At 42.8% G+C, this 23,029-nt stretch overlaps 1 protein-coding gene across 2 annotated transcripts in view; it reads left to right on the forward strand.

Moving 5' to 3' along the window:
- The window catches only part of wwc1 (WW and C2 domain containing 1), a 36,054-nt gene extending 14,654 nt beyond the window's left edge, over positions 1 to 21,400 (forward strand). The window contains exons 6-22 of one of the 2 annotated variants that reach the window (XM_072661660.1): positions 1,114 to 1,243; positions 3,119 to 3,265; positions 3,633 to 3,703; positions 3,802 to 4,044; positions 7,146 to 7,235; positions 7,981 to 8,543; positions 9,931 to 10,048; positions 10,470 to 10,637; positions 10,909 to 11,101; positions 11,592 to 11,732; positions 12,622 to 12,716; positions 13,990 to 14,158; positions 14,508 to 14,672; positions 15,114 to 15,206; positions 16,773 to 17,003; positions 17,508 to 17,626; positions 17,824 to 21,400. In XM_072661660.1, coding sequence (XP_072517761.1) covers positions 1,114 to 1,243; positions 3,119 to 3,265; positions 3,633 to 3,703; positions 3,802 to 4,044; positions 7,146 to 7,235; positions 7,981 to 8,543; positions 9,931 to 10,048; positions 10,470 to 10,637; positions 10,909 to 11,101; positions 11,592 to 11,732; positions 12,622 to 12,716; positions 13,990 to 14,158; positions 14,508 to 14,672; positions 15,114 to 15,206; positions 16,773 to 17,003; positions 17,508 to 17,626; positions 17,824 to 17,890 — 2,803 coding nt within the window. In that variant the 3' untranslated portion in view covers positions 17,891 to 21,400. The remainder of the gene's footprint in view (positions 1 to 1,113; positions 1,244 to 3,118; positions 3,266 to 3,632; positions 3,704 to 3,801; positions 4,045 to 7,145; positions 7,236 to 7,980; positions 8,544 to 9,930; positions 10,049 to 10,469; positions 10,638 to 10,908; positions 11,102 to 11,591; positions 11,733 to 12,621; positions 12,717 to 13,989; positions 14,159 to 14,507; positions 14,673 to 15,113; positions 15,207 to 16,772; positions 17,004 to 17,507; positions 17,627 to 17,823) is intronic. The other variant, XM_072661661.1, reaches the window with a different exon arrangement.
- The last annotated feature ends 1,629 nt before the right edge of the window (positions 21,401 to 23,029 follow it).

Consider the following 23,029-nt stretch of genomic DNA (forward strand, 5'->3'; position numbering starts at 1 on the left):
ATCCAGGCTGTCAAGACAGTTGCGTAACGGTGGGGGTTAGAATTGGACTGTTTTGCTTTTGTTAGAGATCACTTCCATTCCCTTGTAGGGCACCTTTTTAATGTTGTTCTGAAGTCTGAGCCCACATATGGCAGCTAAATATGAGATGATTTCTACTACTGACGTCTTTCTCAAAATCTCTAAATCGTGTTGACATACACAGTATCTATGATAAATGCCATTTTAAAAGAGCAGGAAACAAGCAAACACAAGCACATCAAGACAAAGGTTACAGCTCTGTTTATAGTGGGCCTACACTGTTCATAAAGGTATACAGTGTCAACTTGGTGACACACTTCTCTCAGTTTACCGTTGCAACATACTTCAGAACAACTTCTTGGAGCTCAAGCAGACTCTCTCCGCTGACCTACATGAGCCCTGTTTTCCACCGTTTCCCCCCCCAATCCGCCCTGTTTAATGCCAGTTGGAAAGCCCCAGTTGACACGACTTGCGGTCTTGGGCTTTCTCAGCTTGTGCGTAGGGCTTGAAATGGCTGGGCTGGTTCTTGTTGACTTGCCTGTGCTCCCCTGCCTCCCTCTCCCCTGCGCTGAAGAATGTGGACAGACCTGTTGCTTGGGCGGCGCGCCGACGATTGCGTTTGCTGCCGCTTGCCTCTTCTAAATGGAGTCCACCCTGACCACAGATTCCTCCACAAGATGTGTAGATTCTACATCTACACAGTAGTTTAAAATTGACGAGCTTCAGAAAACCTGTCAATCACTAAGTGTCACCATGGTCCACATTTAGGGAGCTTGACTTCATGTTTGACTTTGTGTGAGCTTCTTACTTCCTTTAAGTGAGTGCGTTGAGGCTGCTGGTAAACAGCAGCTTTCGTTTATTCAACACTGGTTTGAATGTTGCTTCTGGCATGTATACAGCCCTTTGTAGTGTGTCTCCAAAGGTGGCTAAAAGTCAAGAACATATTGTGCAGAGCCACAAAAGGAACCTAGGTCCATAAGCAAACGTATTTGAGAAAGAATGACCTTTTCCTGGCTGTAACTGCAAATATTCCCTGCTCCCCTGTCACTTCACACGTGTTCAGGCTCCTGCCTTTTTTTCTCTCCTGCTCCTCAGAATTGACCATAAGGTTTCCAGCACCTCATACGGCTACAAACAGCACGAAGCCCAAGCCATCCTGAAGGAGGTCAGAACCATTAAAGATGCCATTAGCTCTGGAGAGAGGGAGAAGCAGGAGCTCATGCAGGTAATTGTTAACACCACCTCCCTTCACCAGCTGACTCAAACTGAATAGGGTTTAAACGCTGCTCTCAGTGAGTAGCCAACAAGAACCTTCTGAAATCTGAAAAGTGGTGGGAATCAAAGATCTGGTCGAATTTGGCTTTCAGCTCATCTTTGAATGATTCGAAACGAAGTGGTCACAGTGCTGTGAAATTGCAGTGATTTGGAATGGATGTTTCATGTGGTACGTGAGAGACCATGACATGGGTAAGTAGTTAAAGAATGTCATGGGTGAGGTAATTTGTTGACTGTGAGAAGACAAGAGTGGCTGCCTGAGCAGGGTGAGGCCTTACATTGAAGGGTATGTTCACTCACACATACCTCTAGCAATCCACATGTGCAGCATAATACAGCAAGAATGCACTTAATACTAAATAGGGTAAAAATGTAGTGTTGCTGCAGTCTAATGGAATGGCAAATGCTTTCTCTCTCTGAAACTGATTAACTAAAGCATGCCCCTTAGGACAGAGCAGGATAGCATGTTTGATTTTGCAGGACAAGACAGTTTGAAAGGGAATGGCAGAGTGTTTACACAGTTAGTTTATCATTTTAAAAAATAGATATAGACTGTAGGGTTGTCTACTTTTCATCTCTTGTCTTTTTATCTGATCCCTTGCTTTGCGCACACTGTTCAAGAGAGCATATGGAAGGATGGACTGTTCTTAAATAATGAATGCCCCTGCCTTTCTCCTGTCTGACTGAATTTATTCTGTGTTTTTTATGCCATGCTCCAAGCTGTTTAAATACTCAATAATCTTCAAATGAAGTTTTACAAGCCTATCTGATGAGATCAGCTTTTATTGACATCACCCTAGCCTAGCATAGTTTTTAAGACCGTAACAAGAATTCCAGGGTCTTACTTACTGGGCAGTGTCGCTGTCCTCCCTGGGTCTTCTCAGTGTCCATTTGGCACTGTGTGCAGTTAGCTAGCTGACGAGATGGTGTAGTGGTATCTGGTAGTGTTGGCTTTTAACCTAGACCCTTGCTAGCTTCATCAGCTTCCCAGGTCAGCTGTTGCGCACAGCTAGCTTCATCGACTTTGATGCTTTGATGATTTTCTGTTGATGTACCTTAAGAGTGACTCCTCATCCGACTCCTCAACTGGCGTTAACTCCCAGTCTTTTTAGCCTTTCTTCTATATTATACCTGAAGTCGCCATTGCATTTAGAATCCAGGCTGTCAAGACAGTTGCGTAACGGTGGGGGTTAGAATTGGACTGTTTTGCTTTTGTTAGAGATCACTTTCATTCCCTTGTAGGGCACCTTTTTAATGTTGTTCTGATTTTAGTGCTTCCAATTAAAAGGGAGACACACTGAAGAATAATTGTACATTTTGAGTCTCCACTGTATTTATTGTGCTGAATGAGCTTTTTTCCATAACTCTTCATCACACTTGATGGAAATACTAATGACCGTAATGCATCTTAATTAGCCACGCTAAGCATGTCTCTTTGTAGTGGCAGACATGTCCTCGAACTTTAAATGAGAGTAAATAATCTTAATCCCTCTTCATTATCACTGCTCTGCATTCAGGCGCACCTTGTGCAATTGCTGTAAAATGCAAAAACAAAGTGTCATAATTTGACAGTGTTCCGAACAGTGCTTTATTGAAAGGTTTTGGAACAGACCTGTGTGGGTAGTGCAAGATGCACATTGTTTATATCCTAGACATGGCTATTTTAAGCTATTTGCAGCTATGTACCAGTAATTATCAGAGTAGGTCCATTTTTTTTACCCGTATGGAATAGCAATGCAATAGCCAATACTACAATCATTAGTCATGAAGAAGTGTCTTTGTGATGCATTGCTAATCTATTCATTATGTCCATGTTCTCTATCAGAAACTAGCCGTGCTGAAGGATGGCTTCCAGTTGGACTATGGCTCTCAGTCTGAGCTTTGGGCCAGTAGCCCCTCCCTCGCCAATTCAAACCTGTCACTTCCTCGCCTCTACTCGGATGCAGAGTCCCAGACAGACATACCTGCCGAAGTAAGAGAATGTGAAAAGTACACTTAAAGCTCCAGAAATAACAAATATCCACAGAAAATAAACTGACATTATAGTAGCTAGCCCATACTGTATTGGGATAATTCTTAGCAGCATTAGAATGTTCGGGTCAAGACCCTCATTCAAGTACTAGTTCAGTTCTTCCCATTTACCACCAACATATACATACACTGTAGAAAGGTTCTAATATTCATCACTGGCATTGCATTTTAGTACAAGACTGGGCATTATCCTTGTCCAGGAAAAACAGGCCAAATGGTTCACCAAATCAGTCTACGTACTCCTTACTCCTTACATTTTTGGTATTAAAGCTAAATGCCTTCTCTGGTCTCTCTTCCCAATAACCCAGTTTGTTTCAAGCTCTAATAAGCTGGCTGAGAAGGTACGACTGAGCTTGAAATATGAAGAGGCGAAGAGAAGGTACTGTCTCTCTTATCATTCACAGAATTGGAAAATATTGTTATTTTGTTCTTTTTAGAAAACACTGCATTTTTACCTTAATTTCTCTCCTCATTCAGAATTGCTAACATAAAAGTCCAGATTGCAAAACTCGACAGCGAGGCATGGCCGGGCTTGCTGGACCCTGAACGGGACCGGCTGATCCTTATCAACGAGAAAGAGGAGCTGTTGAAGGAGCTGCAGTACGTGAAGCCCTGCAAACGTGCGCCCAACGATGCTGAGAAGATTGAGACGGAGAAGAAGCGATTGGAGCAGGACCTGCAGGCCGCACGCGACAACCAGAGCAAAGCACTAACGGAGAGGTGAGGAGCCCAAGCACTGCAAGCTCAAGTCAAAATAAAATGATGGCTAAAGTGAAATGTTCATCTGTGCTTGAGTAGAACGTTAAATGGATACATCCTAGCAAAGTTGGAGGAGTTGGTTTGAAACCAGCCTATATGTTCTCACGCCTCAAGGGTAATGCAGTGGAGCAGCTGTTGTGGAAAAGCGAACTCAGTTGGGATGCTACAGATGTAGCCTGAGGAAGCAAGCATACAATTTCAGGGCTTTGTGATGCCTACTGAATCAAGTACTAATGCAATAACACATCACAATCATCAAAACTGGACAAAAAGGAAATCAAGCTAGACATATGTGGGTGAAAAAATAAAAAAGGTTGCTTAATGAAAGTAATATATACTTAGACATTTGTGTAATTATCAAATCAGCCAATTGTGTGGCTGCAGTGCAGTGCACAAAATCATGCGGGTTCGCAACATCAAGCAGCAGCAGTGGTGGTTGTGTGTGGTTTGAGTGTTTGCAGCTGCTGATCTTTGGGGGTTCAGTCCAACACTGTCTAGCATTTACTCAGAATGGTATGATTACACCATGTTGATGAGAGGTCAACACAGAATGGCCAGACTAGGCTGTAGTAAGTCAGATGGCCACTCTGTACAATTGTGCATTTTCTTGAGCAGAAAATCTCCGAATGCACAACACGCTGAACCTTGAGGTGGATAGGCTGCAACAACAGACGATCACATTGGGTTCTGCTAATGTCAATCAAGGCCAGAAAGCTGAGGCCGCACTGCATACAGGCTCCCCAAAACTGAACAGTAGACGACTGTAAAAACATGGTTGTGTCTGATGAATCTTGTTTTTTTTTTTCTGAGATGCATGGATGGTAGGGCCAGAATATGGCATGGACAGCATGAATCTGTGAACTGTGATCTGTGCCTTGTCCGAAGTCCAGGCTGGTGGATGTGGTGTAAGGGTGTGGAGAAATAAGTAGTTAGGCCACTTTTGGTATGTCAGTACCACAATTTGAGTATTATTGCTGACCATGTGCGTTCCTTCATGTTCACAATTTACTCTTCTTCTAATGCCTACTTTAACAGGATCGTGCACCATGTAACAAAAAAGTAAAAGCCGTCTTGTACTGGTTTCATGAACATTACAATGAGTTCAGTGTTCTTCAGTGGCCTTCAAATCGCCAGATCTGAATCCAGTAGCACACCTTTGAGTTGTGGTACATCTCAAGTATGTAGTATCACAGAGCTGAATCTGAAAGGTGTGTTTTTAACATCTCTACAAAGATTTGAGGCTGTTTTAAGGAGGACACCCAACCAGTGTAAGAAGATTGTTTCTAATAAGATGCTCAGTGAGTGGAAATCAAAATCACTGTCTCCGCAATATGAAAGTGAACCCCCCAACCAATGTTTCTGCGGATGTTTTGTTGACTCAGTGTACTGCAGATGTATTGCAGTTGAAATATTTAGCAATATAATAGCATTGCTAGTGTTTTATCCGAATTGTGAAGCCCTAGTATGCAGTGGCACCCAACAGTGTGCAGGACGAACAGTCAGATCTGACTCATCCTTTCTAATGAGGAAGAATAAAACTGTAGACGTGTGCCGGGCGCCAGTGCTCAGTCTTTTCTCCCAAAGGCTCTCTTAGAGTGAGAACACCTGCGTCTTCAGCTCAGGTTCCCTAGGTGAGAACGCCAATTAGGCCTCTTTGTTCTTTCCTTCTTTCGCTCTCTTCTTCGCTCTTTTCGTCTAGTCTCTTTCCAGTCTTTTTCTCCTCTCCTTCTCTCCTTTGTTTCCTGACTACCCCCTCCTTCTCTCCCACCCTCAGTCATTTGAACAGGGTGCTTGTTCTGCACACTAGATACTGTATCCTCATTGAGCTTGGCATCTGCACTCTTCCTGTAACCTGAGCTGTAGAAGCAAGGGGATGTAGGTTGAGCACAATGGGTGCCTTTTCCAGCCCTTGTGTTCTTCGACATTCCGTTGTAACTTCACTCAAACATGAAGGGATGTTCAAGTAGCCTTTTAAGTGTAAACTAAATAGGTGAAATAGAAGTCTTATGAAATGTAATGACAGAAAAAAGAGCGCGCGAATGACTGAACACACAGATGGCTAGCATTGGGTTTATCCTGCTGTAGTTGGAGCAACTGTCTTTACTGTTCAGGGAAGGCTTTCTACTAGATTTTGAAGCATTGCTGTGAGGATTGATTGTGTTCAGTAACGAGTGTATGTAAGGCCAGGAGGTTGGATGTTTAGCACCTCAACTACAAGTATTGGATGTCACAGTGCCACTGCTCCACAGGCTTTATTATAATTCTTTAGTCCAAGCCTGGTATTAGGCATAGTGTCTGTAGGTTTATGCTTATCTGCTCCAGAGAGTCCTGTTCTGTTGGCAGGGCTTCTTTACAGGGACAAGACAAGCTTGTGTGTGTGTGTGTGCATATTTGTATAATGTGGAGGTTCTTTATTCCTGAGAAATTTATCTATTTCAGCTTCGAACATCAGACTCCAAACATGAGACTAACTCAACCGTATTGTGTATCACGAACAGGAATCAGTGTTGTATTTTTATCCACCCTTAAAGATCATCAAGTCAGCAAATCCTGCATTTTCTTTGAGAGTTCACATATACATTACTTGTCACCCTATCCACCACCCGAGAAATTGTGAAGTGGCATATTTTCCTTTTACACAAGGCATGCGCTTCTAAAAGCTGTGGGGATTTTCTGCTCATTTCTACATCAAATTGATACCCCATTTCATCCCTTCTCCTGAGACTGCTAGTGAGAGCAGTAATCATTACTCCAATCAGTACCCCAAAAATAATGGTACATTTTATTTGGCAAACAACTTTTAGAGGACTCTGCCCAAATAATAACAATAATAAATTATGCCCTCAGTATTGTTGGTAATTACTCTTCGAAGTTTAATCAAAGACAGCAGGAGGAGCTTTAATAAATTAGGAGTAAAGGGTGTAATAAGTCTCCTTTAATTGAAGGATTTCAATAATATGCTAATTTTTAACCAATTACTATTCTAAAATGTACAGGTTATAAGGATTGTCCTTGCAGAGAATGTATGTGTTGTTAACCCTCTATTCTGTTTTATGCTGTAGATTGAGGTTGCATTGCAAGAGGAACAAATTGGTGAAGGAGCTGGAGGAGGTAGTGAGGCAGGCTTCCTCACTTCACACCCAACTGAAGAGGTAATATCATGCACTTTCCAGACTTCGTATTTTGTGAATACTGATGATGAAGGTATTTTTATTTTATTTTTTTTGCGAATGCCAGTGCCGGAAATCCATTTTATTGGTGTTGGCAGCTACTTCTAAACTGTTTGCCGTGATCTTTATTCATTGTGAGTTCTTGCCCTGTTTCAATATTAGCCCAATATTTTCTCTCCGAAAACTGCACGTCATGAGAAATCAGTGTTACATAAGATGATGTAAGCGCTGTGTAATCGGGGCAGATTTGCTCTGAAGTACGCTTAAAGGCATTTTGCTGGACTCGCCAGAGATGTTTGCCTTCTGATGTAAAGCTATGCAGTGTAACACTGCTGACTAACTTCCACAATAGCTTTGTCGCCACTTTTTGTTCTTGAATCATGCCTAATTCATTTTCTGGTTCTGGCTGATGCACATCAAAGGCGTGGAAGTGTGGCGAGCGAGTCCCTGGCGCATACCGCTAATGAGCCTGCCATGCTTTAATTAGCATGTTTGCTTTAGTGGAGAATGCATTTGAAGTTGGGAGAGGAACTAGGGTAGATGGAGGGAGAGTGAGGAGGAAGGAGTGCTCAGGCTTCTAGACGGAAATAGAAATGGAAGGCTGAAGTATGAAGCAGAGTCTGCTCTTCTTAAAGCTGCTTTTCTCTTGTCTGCTCTCTCTTCCAATTCCTTGTTCATATTCTCTCTCGCACTCTCTTCCTGTTCCATACTCTTAACCCCCCCCCAGCCTGTCAGCCAGCAACCTGTCATGTTCCTCGGGCAGCAGCCGTGGTTCACTCACTTCAAGCCGAGGCTCCCTGGCCACTTCTAGCCTCGGCTCTTCCTCCTCCCTAAGCTTCACCGATTTCTACCTGGAGCAGCCTGAGCTGAGTGACCCGGACTTTCAGGTCAAGCTGGACTCGCTGCTGCAGGAGGGCTCCTCATCCAGCTACAGGCCCTCTAGCTCCATTACTACCATCCACGAGAACGAGGTGTCCTCCGGGCCAGCAAGTGGCGGCCTGATTCCTGGCCAGCGAGTGCAGGTCCCGCGCCTGTCCGAGACGCCACGCTCCATGAGCTCCCTGTCGCCTCGCTCTTCCCTCTCCTCACTTTCACCACCCTGTTCGCCCCTCGTCCCTGATGCTGCCTTCCTTGCCGGAGAGGCATTCCCGGGCCCGCCCTCGCACCTCGACCTGGAACTGCAGGCCCGGCTCACTGAGTTGCGGCTGGAGGGGGAGCAACAGCTGGCCCAGCTAGCTTTCCGTGACGCTAAGCAGGGAACCAGTACAGCTCCTGGGGAGCCTCCTAAAGGTATGAAAGCTCTCTTCCCACCAGTGGTTAACTCTGGACCAGAGTATTTATTGCTCAAACACACCTAAACCAACTAATTACCTGTGTTAAAGTGGTTATGATTGATCAGAGAAAACACCAAAATGTGCAGGAAAAGACCACTTCAGGACCAGAATTTGGGAACTGCTGTTTTATACACACACATACATCAGTTAAAATAGTTGGTTCAGCTTTTGTATTGTAGTGCAGTTTTAATAATAGTATTAAATTAAAAAAATAAGCTGTAGACTGTATCAAAGATGGGCAATGTGATCATCGTTTGAATCAGCTGAGACAGAGCAGGAAAACTCTTGAATGATGCCCCAGGATGCAAGATGTTATGTGGGTGAAGTGTTTAGAAGCACAAAATGTAGTGTTTCATAAAAATTTGTACTTACTGGACTACATAGTACAAGTGACCAAAATATAGACAAATGGATCATTACAATGCAGTTACGTTTACATTTATTGCAACTTACGTTTTAATCAAGTTTCACAAGACTCTATTGGTGAGGGTGTTGTTTTTACCCACTGCTCTACACCAGCCACTTACAGCAGCTAGGTATAACTAACAACACAACCTAGTAGGCCTGTCACGATAACTATGAGAATGACTTATCATGATATATTGGCATGACATGTCCCTGTCTGAGGCGGGGCACATGCAACGACCATGCATCAGTAATGGCTGCTCCAGCTTTTGACAGGCGATACCAATTGCCAAAAATAAATATCACCCAAACTGTTGTTAATTAAACATTTATTTTTCTTTGAAAGGGTGGAATTCCAGGATTATAATATTTTATTTCTGGGATAATTTATTGTATATTGTATATTTATTGTCTGTTGTGAGACAGTGTGTATTACAAGTACACAAACGTCTCAAAGCACAAAAATATACAATACAATAGATACGAGTCAGCGAAATGCAAAAAGTAAATATTACGCTAAACTAATAATACATCATCATGGAAAAAACAATGTGAACCATCAGTGGAAGTTTCTACTGGTCCGTTCATCATGAAATGGAAAAACTATTTAGAACTTTCACCAGTTTAAATTGATTTCAGAAAGTTAAGTTGGTTTTTGTACAACAGCAGCAATGCAGGACTTATTGTAAAATTAAGCAACGGTGTGTAAATATGGGCCTTCCTCCTCCTCACAACCTGTATGGGGCTGTCTAAGCAGTGTTTTAGGATTTCACTCGACACTACAGATAAGCGTTCTGAGCGGCTACAGTAGGAAGATTACGTTTCAGATCGCTACTACCTAGCCCACTGTGTGAACTCTGCACTGCAACCTAACACCCAACATATACAATGAAGGCTGACGCGGTGTCCTGTTTCTGCTGTAACCCTTGTGTCTGTAGATGTTATTGCGCAAACGAAGGTTTTGGGGCCCGGCTCAAAGAAGGTGGGCGTAACGTCGGCTGTGTCGGATGAATCGGTGGCAGGAGACAGTGGAGTGTACGAGGCCTCGGAGAAAAGGTAGGTGACCAGGTCAAGTTGCTTACAGATCAGGTGTCTGCACTTTAGAGCTGCATCTACTACAATGATGCTTCGTCAGGCCTGTGTCATTTAGAGATTAGTGGCACTTAAGTGAAAGGTTAAGGTAAGCTGTGTAATGTTGAAATTATGTAGCCAGCAGAATTATGCAAGCAGTTGTTGCCTTTGACTAATTAATAATTGTATTGTAATTTTAGGTCACAAACACACCGAGGAAGATTATATTACATCTTAGCTCTCATTGTAATGCTGACCATTCTCTTTTAAATCACTCCATTATGGTGGTTCTGAAAGAGAGTTAAGTGTTATCCACTTAACTTTCCTGGTTAACTGAAACTCATTGAGTGAATGAACACTGGCTCCATATGAGAGACTTAAGGTGTGCTGGTGAATCTTCCCACAGACCTGGAGTCCCTGCAGAGCAACTGCTAGGCTATGATGAAGGAGGATCAGTCAGCTGTGCTCAGATCAGACTGGGCATGAAGTACGAAGTTAAAGAGAAGCGATTTGCTGTCTTCGTCATGCAGCTGACCAACTGCAGCACGCTCTCCTTGCCTGCCAGCCGGAACATGTATGTCCTCTGTCCCTACCCCTTTTGATCCTTCTTTGAGACATCAGCCTTTCGTTCTAAGCTCCAACAACAAAGCATTATTTCAGTTATTTAAAACCGGTGCCTTTTCTTTCTTACCCACCAACACTTTACCCTACATCAGCATTTGTTTTCTGAGACCCATCATTCTTCAAGATCTTTTGGCTTTTATTCATCCCCTTTGGCTGAGTATCACACTATGGCACAGATCCATTCTTTTTGTTTGTTTGTTTGTTTGTTTTTTCCTCTGCAGGTATGTTCGGGTGGTGGTGCTGCCCTGCCTGGAGGCCACTCGTTGCCTGTTTCGCACCCGTGGCTCCCTGCCCCACGACACTGTGGAGCTGAATGAAGTGTTTGGTGTGCAGCTGTCTCCCGTCGCCCTCAGACAGAAGACCCTTCGTGTCGATGTCTGCTCCACCAGCAAGTCTGGAAGAGAAGAGTGCCTGGTAGGTTGTGTTCTGTGTGTGTTCAGCTGTGTGTGTAATGGGGTAGAACTGTTAGGATTGAGCTGTGGCTGTACTGAGTAGTCTTAGCTAAAGATATAAAAGCTCCAGAGCACAAGTCACAGTTTAAGGAATCCCCAGAACTGGGATTGGTAGGCCGTGATGTAGGTGAACTTGGGTGAGTGAGCCAATAAAGAACAAGCCAGATTGTGGTCTCCTGTTTTAGACACAAATACAGTAGGGAGGAATATTGCTCCTCATTTGTGAAATAAACAAACAAAATGTTTAGTGTTGACCACTGAAGCTGCATTTCACTGTGACTGTGATTTTATTTGATAAAATCAGACTTTTACGGCATATTATAGAGGTAATGTAGCATGTAGTAGTAATTTTGTGAGTGTGGTGCATAATAATCCACACATGCTGGAATAAATGTAGTTGTTTAATTTCTCTCTCTCTACGTCTTTTTTTTTTTTTTTTTTTTTCCTTCAAGGCGGGCGCTCAGATAAGTCTGGCTGATGTGGACTATTCAGAAGAGTGGTGTACCAAGTGCTATAACCTCCTCAACTACATGTACATTGCAGACATGGATGGCAAGCACAAAGAACCAGAAGCCTCCATGCAGCCAGAGGAGGTAGTGGACCCACACACACACACACACACACACACACACACACACACACACACACACACACACATACTGTTTACGTTAAGCGTTAAGTGTATGAGTTACCCTTATGTGGAAGACCAGTTATTTATCATTATACATTATTGTAGAAGGTGTTTGCTCACTAGCTCATCTAAAGAAGCCTCTGTTACTTTCTCTGCGTGAACATCTACCAGTTACCCTTTTAAATAATTAAACGTGTCATCAAATACTCTTATATTTGTGTATAGGTCTGAGTGTTTGTTATACCATACACATAGCATGTACAGTGGCATACAAAGTGGACTTCAGTGCAGGGCTCTGTGATAGTGACCTCCACAAGACATGAAGTTAAAAATGAAACATTCCTTGTAATGTTTGAGGCAAGATTATGGTACTGATTTTTATTATTATTTTTTATTTTTTTTACAATTTGAGTGAACAAAATGAAGGCATCATGGAAAAGTTTTGGCAACCCAAGAGATTTGAGCTTTCAGATTTGGGCTATGGATTGTTCACGGTAATAATAAAAAATGACCAGGTGATGCAAATTTCAAAGCTTTGTAAAAACTCTGACTCCATGAAACCATGTCCTAACAATCAGCTGCTTCTAAGCTAAATTGAAGGCTATAAGACGATAAGTGGTGGCTGTTCATAATGGTTCATAATATAATTAAGAAATAGCAGTTAACAGGAACAGTGGAGTAGAGGTGGAGTTGAGGTCTGGAAGATCAAGAACACTTTGAGTGTGTGCGTGTGCGTGCGTGTGTGTGTGCGCGTGTGTGTGTGTGTGTGCGCGTTTTTGCTTATTTTATATAATGTTATCAAAACTCTCTCATTTATCTTAAATACACTTACTTCTCTGTGTTTCCAATAGCCAACGGTGTGTGTTTGTCCATCACTTCCTCAGATAACATCCAGCACCACACAAAACCCAGCAGCTAACTTGGAGAGCGCACCTGAGGAAGACTGGTGAGTTGTCTGTTACTAATACCGAAGCTAGAAACTGTACTGTTGGCCTAAAACACTTTGTCACAGTAAAGTTGAGTTGTCCAACATAGCTGGCAGCAGAGCAGTCAATAATGAGCGTTTGTTCGAGCTGAAGCAGCCTTCGCTCCGCCAGTGCCAGTCAGTGGAGAGGCCGTGCTACAGCCACATCCTGTCTCTCACCTGGCAGCCCCAACACAAACAAAGACAGCCTGGTTTGAATTTCGGCCTGCACCTCCCCTCGTCCTCCCTGCTGAATACCTGCCTTCCTGCACTCTCGTGGGAATTCTCCCATAGCGTGGTGGCCCAATAGAAACTCCGCTTACACACTTCCCTTGTTGTCAGATATGCACCTTTCTGACATTCTTAAACTTCCAGACAACATTTCTTTTTTTTTTTTTTTTTTTGTCTTGAATTTCTTAATATCCTGGCTTGTGTCTTACCAGCACAGCTTTGTTTGTTCTGCCTTTGACATCAAAGCCAGTCTATCGGCTATGTTTTCATAGCTGTAGCTTTGCGGTTGAGCTTGGAAACTTATGAATAAATGGAATGAAATCAACGCTCTGCTAAATGAACCAGGCTGGATTTCCCAAAAGCATCTTGGATGATTCTTAAATGGTCGAGCGAGCCCCACACTGAACACACTCTCTCTCTCTCTACCAGTTAAGACAACACTAAGAAAAACATTTGAGCTGCTTCTGGGAAACTAGGCCCTGCTTGTCTATTTCAGACGATGATCATCAACATGGGTTTGGTGAGCAGTTTCGGTTGATTTACACTTCAAGGGATTTTTTAAATTACAGACACACCACAACTCAGTGAGACTTTATCCTATTACTTATGTTTGCTTGGCTGAACCAGAATCTCACGCCACTGAAACTGCGCTTGGAAAATATGCAGGCCTAACTCCTGTAATTCCCCACATGACTCGAAACCACCACCAGCTTTCCGAGCAGCTAAAACGTTCTCTCTTTTCCAAGCAGAATTCGAGTAGATAAAGAATGCAGTCCTGCCGCATTCTACAGTGAAAGAACAGCTTCGCCCATGCTCACGCTCCTCTCGGTGATATTTCTGAGTGAAATGCAGTGCTGTTAGTTTTCTTTTGATGTTAGAGTCGTCATGGGTTATAGACGACAGATGGATGGTTTAATTCTGTGCAGCTTTTCCTGCAGTCCGTAACTGATCCATTTAGAGAGATTTGGGACTGATTGATTTGTGTTGATTTAATGTATTTTTCTGTTGTTCTGTGGTCTGATAGGCAAACAGATCCACTGGAAGGCGACGTCTTTGTGGATGGGGTGGGCAGTGACATTGAAGGGGAGGACTTTTACTCTGAAGGTTGCCAGTGGGAGGTGGTGGAAGAGGATGGGGAGGAGGAGGAGGAGGAGGAGGCCAAGCCTCGTCCAATGGCAGCTATTCCAGAAAAGGTTTCATTTCCTGTTTAAACAAAATTCTCTTAAACGTTTGTTTTCTCCATTTTATCACTGTATTTAAGTGCAGATAACCCACCATGCTGCATAGTTTTGTGCATTTCTTGCTGTATAATGGTGGATTGAGCTCAAAAAAGATTTGACAATTAGCTAATGACATGAATCGGGTGTGTTGAAACTGTGCAGTGCAAGGGTCCTTCCAGGATTGAGGTTGGGGAAATGAGCTGTCAACCATGTGTCAGAACTGTGTTTATACAGTTTCTTTGGAGTGGGGTTTCGTTAATATTATTTCTGAAGATTCGCTGCTGTCAGTATCTACTTCATGATCGTTTCCGGGTTGTGACAGGTGAATAAGGAGACGAGCATGGAGGGCCTTCACAGCGCTGCTTCTGTGGTTCGGCCTAAGGAGAGACGGCCGGAGGTCAGCCAGCAGAATCCTTTTGTGAGGGGTAACACAATAATTCGCTCCAAGACCTTCTCCCCTGGACCCCAGAGCCAGTATATCTGCAGGGTGAGTGCATATTAAAATAATGAGGAAAAACATGGCATTGTTTTTTGGATAGTAAGTGGTGGGGTAAGAACTTTTATTGGCTGGTGACCTTGATGGCTTACAGGAGCCACATACCATGGCATACCACAACTTTATCACTGTTAAAAGAACATAGTAATTATTTTGTGTAATTATTCTTAGTCTTATCGGATAGTGTTGCTGTCCTCTTAGTGCCTTCTTGGCGTGCATTTAGCAAGCTGGTCACAGCCGGTCAACTGAGTTGGAGTCCAGTCTGTGCATTTTGGGGTTTTGTAATTGCTCCATCTTGCAGCTTTGGTTTGCTTAAATTAGCTTGAACATTGTCTGAACCCTCAGTAGGATTTGTTTTTTGTTCCTAAATGTATTACTGTCTGATATCACTTGCACACACAACTCAAACTTTTTGTTTATGTCCCTCACCAGATCAACCGCAGTGACAGCGACAGCTCAACTTTGTCCAAGAAGTCTCCCTTTGTCCGGAATGCCTCCGAGAGACGCAGTGTCCGCATGAAAAAGGTAACAACCCGCGTAAACCTGACACATCCCACAGTGACGCTAGTGCTTGCTGTCAACAGCGCGGCCATTATCGGAACGGGAGTTTCCCGTGAAACACCCCCTGCATTGTGAACCTGAAGACTTGGAGTACAGATTGCACAGTCACAGCTGGCATTTTATTATTTCAGAGGAACACCGCGTCTGTTTTCCTTGCTAAAAGACTAAAAGAATTTTGTTCTCCGAAAAGAGAAGGTGAATGTGTGATCGGTAGTTTAATATTTAATGCTGACATTTCCTGACTGACCCAAGGTCAGTGTTAATGAAGCACCAGCTGCCTCAGAGGAAGTGGGTGTGCCCACCCCCCCTGAGCGGCTTCACAAGCACTCTGGAAAGGTCAAGATCACTTTCGACTGCCCTGATAGAGGAGTTCATTACGGCATTTAAGTGCATGCTTATTAAGATAACATAAAGAAGCATTTGTGCTTGGAGAACTAAGCTATTTAATATTTGTAGCTGAGACTAATCAGCATACTTTAAAACAGTGAGGACTAGCTTGATTGATTTGTTGTGCAAATTACAACCTTTTCTGTACATTAGCTGTTGATAAAACCACACTGAACAAGACAGTAAGATTTGTTTTAATCTTATGATACAACCTGATAACGAATAAAACTGCTGGTTCTTCTAAAATTGGTTACTGTTCAGCACAGAAACACAGGTAATTAAAGCTAGTACTTCCAGGCTAGTAGGCATCAATCAAATAGATAAATAACAATCCTGTGTAAGAAAAATGCAAGAAATTGACCATTTAAAATACTCCTTCATAACTTTCACAAATATCCATATAAACATACAGGCAGTCACTATTAGACTCTTGAACGGCTTCTTTTACACTCGTAAATCTCAGTTTTATGTACCCCCACTCTACCTCCTCACTCACTTTGTTAGGTAGTGCTTATTGGTCAGTACTGTATTAACAGGAGTGCTGTATTTTACTGCCTCAGTAACTGCTGTGTTTATAAATATATGAGCATATAAGCTGACTGTGACATACCATATGTTACATATCTGTGCACCTTTTCCTCAACGTGCACATTCTGCTCTGCACAGTCCTGTTTGTACATTTGTACTTTATATAGTGCTGTGTACTGTTGTGTTCCTCTGTGTTACACTGTGGTCCTGAAGGAACGTTTTCTCCGCTCTGCTGTGTGCTTGTATGCAGCTGTAACAATAAATAAAGCCTCTTGGCTTGATTGGACTTGACTAGAAGTTGTTAATGGTAATGGTTGCATTTACTCTAATTTTAGGCTGGAGGCCACCATTCTGGCTAAAGTGCATTTCTGATTAGCAGACTAGTGGTGTATTGCTGTACAGCTTTCAATCCATGTGTGCCTGGAGTACATAGAGGTTCAGAAACAAGCTAAGAGCTGACATTTGATTTATTCAGCCCCTCAGCTGTTGGGATGTTTGTTGTAAACCCCCTGTGCTGCTGTACTGGTATGAAAAAGAAATGCTCTGGGTACTGAGGCTTCTAAATATAAAACTAAACATCTTTGCCACTCTTTTGCCTTTCCATTCGCTCCCTAGCCGCCGATGCAGGTGCGTGGGCTGGACGGTGTTCTGCGGACCTCCCTGGACCTGGAACTGGAGCTGCAGGTGTCTCGGACACGCCACAACCGTCTGAGCGAGGAGCTGCATGTGCTGCGGCAGCTGAAAGAACAGCTGGAGAGCGCGCGGCAGCAGGGCCAGCGCAGCCTTCCCACCTGGGTGCAGGAGGACGAACGATTTCGCCTGCTGCTCACACAGGCTGAGAGACAGGTGACTTGCTGCAAACGCATGCGCACAGCATTTCTGGCACCTGTGCTGTACTTGGTGTGATATGAGTCAGATGTTCTGCCTGGGTCGAGAAGGTTGCATTCAAATCGTGTTCCAGTACAGATTACTTATTAGCAGCTTAAAACTGTAATCGGTAAAGCATTCTAAAAGATTGTGCAATATGAGTGGTCCTTCCTTTCCATGTCAAGGTGGTCTAATTAAATTTTTTCCAGGACTAATTATGTTACTAGTTATTGTTAGTGATTCCACGTGACCAAGTTTTGCTATTTGTCCATAAGCTTGGGTTTGTAACAAACAAAACAGTGGAGGATTTAATGATTACTCCCTTAAATTCTGTGTTCATGGTTGGTTTAAGAGGATGGTTTATCAAAGTTCAAGCGCAGATTGACATGCGAATCACTGGACCATTTTCGATCCAGTCTTGAGTATTCCTGTTGCGATCTGTGTTCTATTTATGTCATGCTTGTTTCCTCTTCTTCTTGGCAGACTCAAGAGGAGCAGCTGCAGGAGCAGAGAGTGGAGAAGATGATGCGGACGGCAGCTAAGGAAGTGCACAAGATTCGCGGGCAGAGCCGTAAGGAGGGGCCCGAAGTCCAGTCTTTCAGGTGAAGATCATACAAGTTTCTGTTGCAGAATTGGAAGAGTTCCCAGGCTAGCAATAAAAGTGAGCTTTTTGCTGTGAGGTGTCAGGATCTCGTTTGCAATAATGCTTGTTTGTGGCTCCCTTAATCCAAGTCTGTTAAAATCCATTTGGAGAAGTCAGCATTTTGTTGTTGATCATTGCCTGTTTATGCGTTCGTAGAGAGAAGATGGCCTTCTTCACCCGAGCAAAGATAAACGTTCCTGACCTGCCGGCTGACGATGTATAGAGGATCTAAAGTATTTCCAAGTCTTAACTGCTGTTTCATTGAAGAAGAAGCTGACCTCTGGTGGTATTATGAAGAATGAAGAATTATGCAGAAAAAAGTGTATATTCAGTAGGAAAATGTCATTTTAAAACACTGGGTTTTTAGCTCTCAATTCAAAATCTGTAGATTTTGTGTTCCTTTTGTTTTCTTTTTTTTAGGTAGTATCAACAACAGCTTTTTTATTATTATTATTATTATTATTATTATTTTGTTTTTTGCTGTCTGTAGCAATGTTTCTTCTGTTACTAATAATTGTATATTGGTATATGTGCTAGGTATTTTTGTGGTAGTCGATCATTCCAAAACACCAGTCAGTTGTTTTAAACAAGTAGGAGGTTGGACGAGGACAGAATGCTCAGTTGATTGGGCAAGACCGCTTACTGCAACTTGATGTGAACACGGATCCTTACGGTACTTTCATGATTCATAGCACAAGAGTTTGGAAATCACTATGTGGAAGCATGTCAGTATGGGTGAATTAGGTAGAAACCGGTCCTGCCGGTGATGTCTCAACACAAGCAGGCACAGGCCTCCGCCAAGAGGATTGGCTCTGTTCTTTTTACATGTAACCTTGATGATATGTACAAAAGATTGCTAATATTAGCAGACATAGAAACCAATGAAAGTACGAATAACAGTAGCCTAGAGCACGTTTATGTGTAGCTAGCTAACGGGAAGCTAGTTGTAACTCAAAGCCAGCAGGTTTCCAGCCCAGTGTTTGCCCATGTTGTTGAATGCGCGAGTATCAGACGACTTTTCAACAAAGCGCAGCACATAAACCAGTGGCCACAGTCTCAGCAATTAAGTAGAAACTGCACTTAGTCCCACAGCCTCTCAGGTAGATTCTTGGCTAGTTTATGCACTTTAATAGTAATCAGAGACCGGGCGATGCTACCGTGGCACATTTGGAACTCGTGAGCACAAAGACGTGAAGGCCTGATGCCTTTTTCCTTGCCCTGGAAGTAAACTCTTTGCCCTGTAATTAAATTGTTTTTTTTTGTTCTTTTTTTTTTACCTTCACTTTTATTCAGAATGCTTGACTTGATTTGCTTCAAGGACTTTTACCAGGAACTTGAGGATTTTTGATTTTATTATTTAATCCCTGACTACTTTTAAGCATTCAGAACTTGCTGTGTAGCAAGTCCAATTCATGGCTAATCATCTCCTAATCAGTTGTGTAATTGCCCCTCCCGGACATATTCAAATGCGTCCCAGGGCTTTCTGGCTGGAGTGCAGCTGCGGTTTCCGCACATGGCACACGTCCTGCAGAGGAGGGCCGTGATGTCACAGCTAATGAAATATGGAACTGGATCATTCGGCGCGGCAAAGCGCCAGCGCTGAAGTCGAGCGCTCGATGCAGCAGAGCCTCTCACACGCCTTCCCCTGCACACACTTAATAATGCATAGTGAGCTTGTTACGTAACCCGTAGCTGTGTTTATCCTTTCCGACATGAGCCCCCCTGCTGCAAACCTGAATTCTCACACTGAATGTTCAGTCCAGTCCAGTCGCGCTCATTCAGCTGTGGTAATTGTGCTGATTGCACAGGCGCACTTGACTATGAATGTTAATGAACACCCACTGTCGTTCAGACTCTTGTCTGTGATCATGGCTGGATCTAACAATCATTGATCCAAAGGTGATTCTTGTATTCTAGCACTGGACCTGATCGAGATCCTTTAATTCCAGTCCTGGAGAGAGACTGTGGAGTTTTCCACATTCCCTGCACGTGTACGCTTACCAAACTTGACTGTTAATAGTAGAGTTCGGTCAGGTGTGTTTAAGCAGGTGGCTGGAATATAAGAACCCTGCTGTAGTAAGGTTTTGGGTCCTGATCACTGACTTTAAAGGGGAATTTCATTTCAATATAATTCAGTTGTTTAGAGAAAATTGATATTCAGAGTAGGGCTGCACAACATATCGTTTCAGCATCATCATCGGAATATGTGAATGCACAACAGTCAAATGGCAGGATGTGCAGTGTTTTGAACACATCATGCTACTATATGATTGATACAAAAGGACAATTCCCACTGCTCTCAGTTTCCATGACCGATCTACCAGGCGGGGGTCTTCTTTAATACACAGAATACATTAATAACCTCATGACATGTTGGATCGTTGACTTTGGGGGAACATTTCTAAGTATTTTTTAACATTGTGCAGCCCTAATTCAGAGTGGTTTTGATGTGAAATGGTTTGTTGTAGAGAAAGCTACAACCAGGGCTACAACAGTCACCCTAAACCACCAGAAAACCTGCGCTCGTCTTCTAAGGTTTATCTGTAGATGAGGGTGAGATAGTGGTAAATCTTAAATAACTGGTTTCTTTAGTTACTATTTAGTCTTTAGTCTTCTCAGAACTGTAAAAAAAAAAAAAAAAAAAAAGCTGTCAGACATCAGGCTGCGCCAGGTTCTGACTGATTGGGTATGCCTGCATAAAACCAGGTGACCATGAATGACTATAATCTAATTAAATATAAAAACTAGCAATAATATTGTCAGGAGTAATACCTAAACATAAGTCCTGTATTTGTAACCAGTTCATCGTATTAGTTTTTGTGATGTATCGTTTTAGAAGCAATTCACTCTTCGGACATCTGGTTCCCTGTCTCCTTTCACATCAGAGCACTTTGTTTACACCTGATGGGGAAAATCACACAGAGCTTCTGTTAAATCGGTGGAATTCCCCTTTAACAACGACCCTTCCTCTGTCTCCTACGAATTCTTTTTTGGCACCAACACTGCAGCACAGTACAGTTCAGGGTGTTAAGGAACTTAACCCACACACTTGATATGTCGTGTAAAGCAGTTGCTCTCAAACTGGTCCCCAGATGATCCATTTGTTATCCATTTATTATTTAATTATTTTATTTATTATTTAATTTAATTTTATTGTTTTTTTTTGCTCCAACCCAACTTTCATCACTTTGGGAGAGTCTGGAGGACGATTAGGATAAAACACTACTCAAGTTGTGTACCTGTAACATGGATTTTTAGCTCCCCCTGCTGGTCCACCTTCAGCATTTACACCCACTGAGGAACCCTTTATTTTTTATTATTTTATTTATTTTTTGGGCTGTTGCCAGCAGTGGGGGTCCTCCCATCTCCTTTGGGTTACGAATTACAAACGACCACTAATGCCTTCATAATAATAAGCACTAGACATGTGGAATGCGTTTTAAGACTCCTGGACAAATGACGTTAATAACCGCTCTTAACCAATTGCTGTCCGGGAAACTGCATGACTCAGCACCAGCCAGCTTGTTTAGAAGTCCAACAAGACAAATCCTAAAGCCTTCAGTTTTGTCCCAGCATTGTGCACATGTGCATGTGGCACCTGGTGATTAACGTGCTCCACCAAGTGGCACGAGAGCGGCCGTTTTGGCTCTCCTTGGGTGATTTTTAAAAGGTGCTGGACACGTGCCTTGATCCCTGTGAAATTTCTCTCTCAAAAACTCTTTAAACACTATACCCACCCAACCCCACCCCACCCCACTATACTGTTGTTGTGTTTGCCATGCACCTTGAGAGAAATGACTAAACCAGCGAAGATTGTCCCTCCCAGTCAGCATCTTTCAGTTTCGAATAGCGGGCTGTGCGTTCCCCGTGTACATTGACGTTAAGCCCCACTGGAAGTTCAGTCTGAAAGCTTTACATTTAACCAAATATCTCATGCTTTGAGTTGAAGAGCTTTTTTTTTTTTTTTTTTTTTTTAATGAGCACCAGCAGCTTTCTCAGCTGCATCGCGCAGCAACCTACTGCATTCTTCATCCCCTGGATCAGGCTAACGTTTCGTAGAGTAGGCCCAGGCTTCTTGGAACTTGTTAATCTTTGCTTGGCATTCTGTTTTGCCCTTATTTTTTCCCCCCTGTCACATGGTGTAGGTTAGAAAAAGTTAAAAAGTTGTAATACCAAATGCTGACTGCTGTGGGCTCATTTGTAGGCTTCTCCACTCCATCCCCTGCTTCCCCTGTTCATGAAGCTACCACTGCACACCTGGCCCAGGGCCTGTTAGCTACGGTACAAAAACTAAAGCATCAAACTGGAGCCTTTTGGAAAAATCCTTGATGTATTTTTATTTGATGTCTGTGGAATGTCTGTGGAATGTCTGTGCGGCTGAGCAGGAAGACGAATGTGAGGAGAGACACGTTTCCCTTTAAACAACATGCACTGTTTGCAGCTGAATGTGAATTGTTACATGGAAACACTACGCTCTCGTTTTGGTGTTGTTGTTGTTGTTATTTTTTTTCTTTCTTTCTAGTAAACTGGAAGAAGAGCACACGGTTTAAAGAGTTAAAAGGATGATGACCGTTAAGATCGACTAGGTGCTCTTTTTACTGGCCGATCCAAGGCTCTGACACGTTGCTTCTCTAACGTCCTGTATGTGTGCGTTCTGTTGACTGTGCGGTCATTGTAATCATGTGAAAATCATGTAGGACTTGCTTCAGATAACCATGAAATTAAACAAGAAAAAAAACCCCACACAAATCACCATCAGTGACCGATGCTGGTAGTGATGAATGATTTGTTGTTCGTGTAGACTTACAGTAGGATTCTTGTTTTCGGAGCGAATTTTGATTCTTTTTCAGATTAAATTCAGTGCTGATGGAAGAAGAACCGGGTCTTTCCACAGAGGCGGATTGGAGAAATACAGCATGTATTTATTGCACTTTTGTGATTTGGGTGTGCTGTTTTTCTTTTCTTGTGAGACTTACGAAAGCTGTGAATTTTATCATCAACACTGTACTGTCAACGAAAATTGTAAATATGTCACCAGCACAAGAATATGTTTTGTAGTTTCACAACAAATATAAAAAAAAAAGTTCTTTTCTGCTAATGTGGTTCTGTCTTTTTGGTGCTCTGTGTGAGTTTCTTGGGTTTACAGGCAAAGATTAAGTGTAATCTTAATGGAGGTATGATGTAAATGTTAACTCTGCCATATACAAACACTTCTGGCTAATATCTGTTTGTAATGCTTCGAGGTAGCCGGATAACTTGAGCCCAATAGGAGAAGAGCGAAGGAGCTTTCCTATTGGACAGCCCTGAACTTTAGGTTATCTGGCTGAGACTAATGTTTGTGAGTGGATGGTAAAATTTGTAT

The sequence above is a fragment of the Salminus brasiliensis genome, chromosome 18 (assembly GCF_030463535.1).
Source record: "Salminus brasiliensis chromosome 18, fSalBra1.hap2, whole genome shotgun sequence".
Lineage (NCBI taxonomy): Eukaryota > Metazoa > Chordata > Actinopteri > Characiformes > Bryconidae > Salminus > Salminus brasiliensis.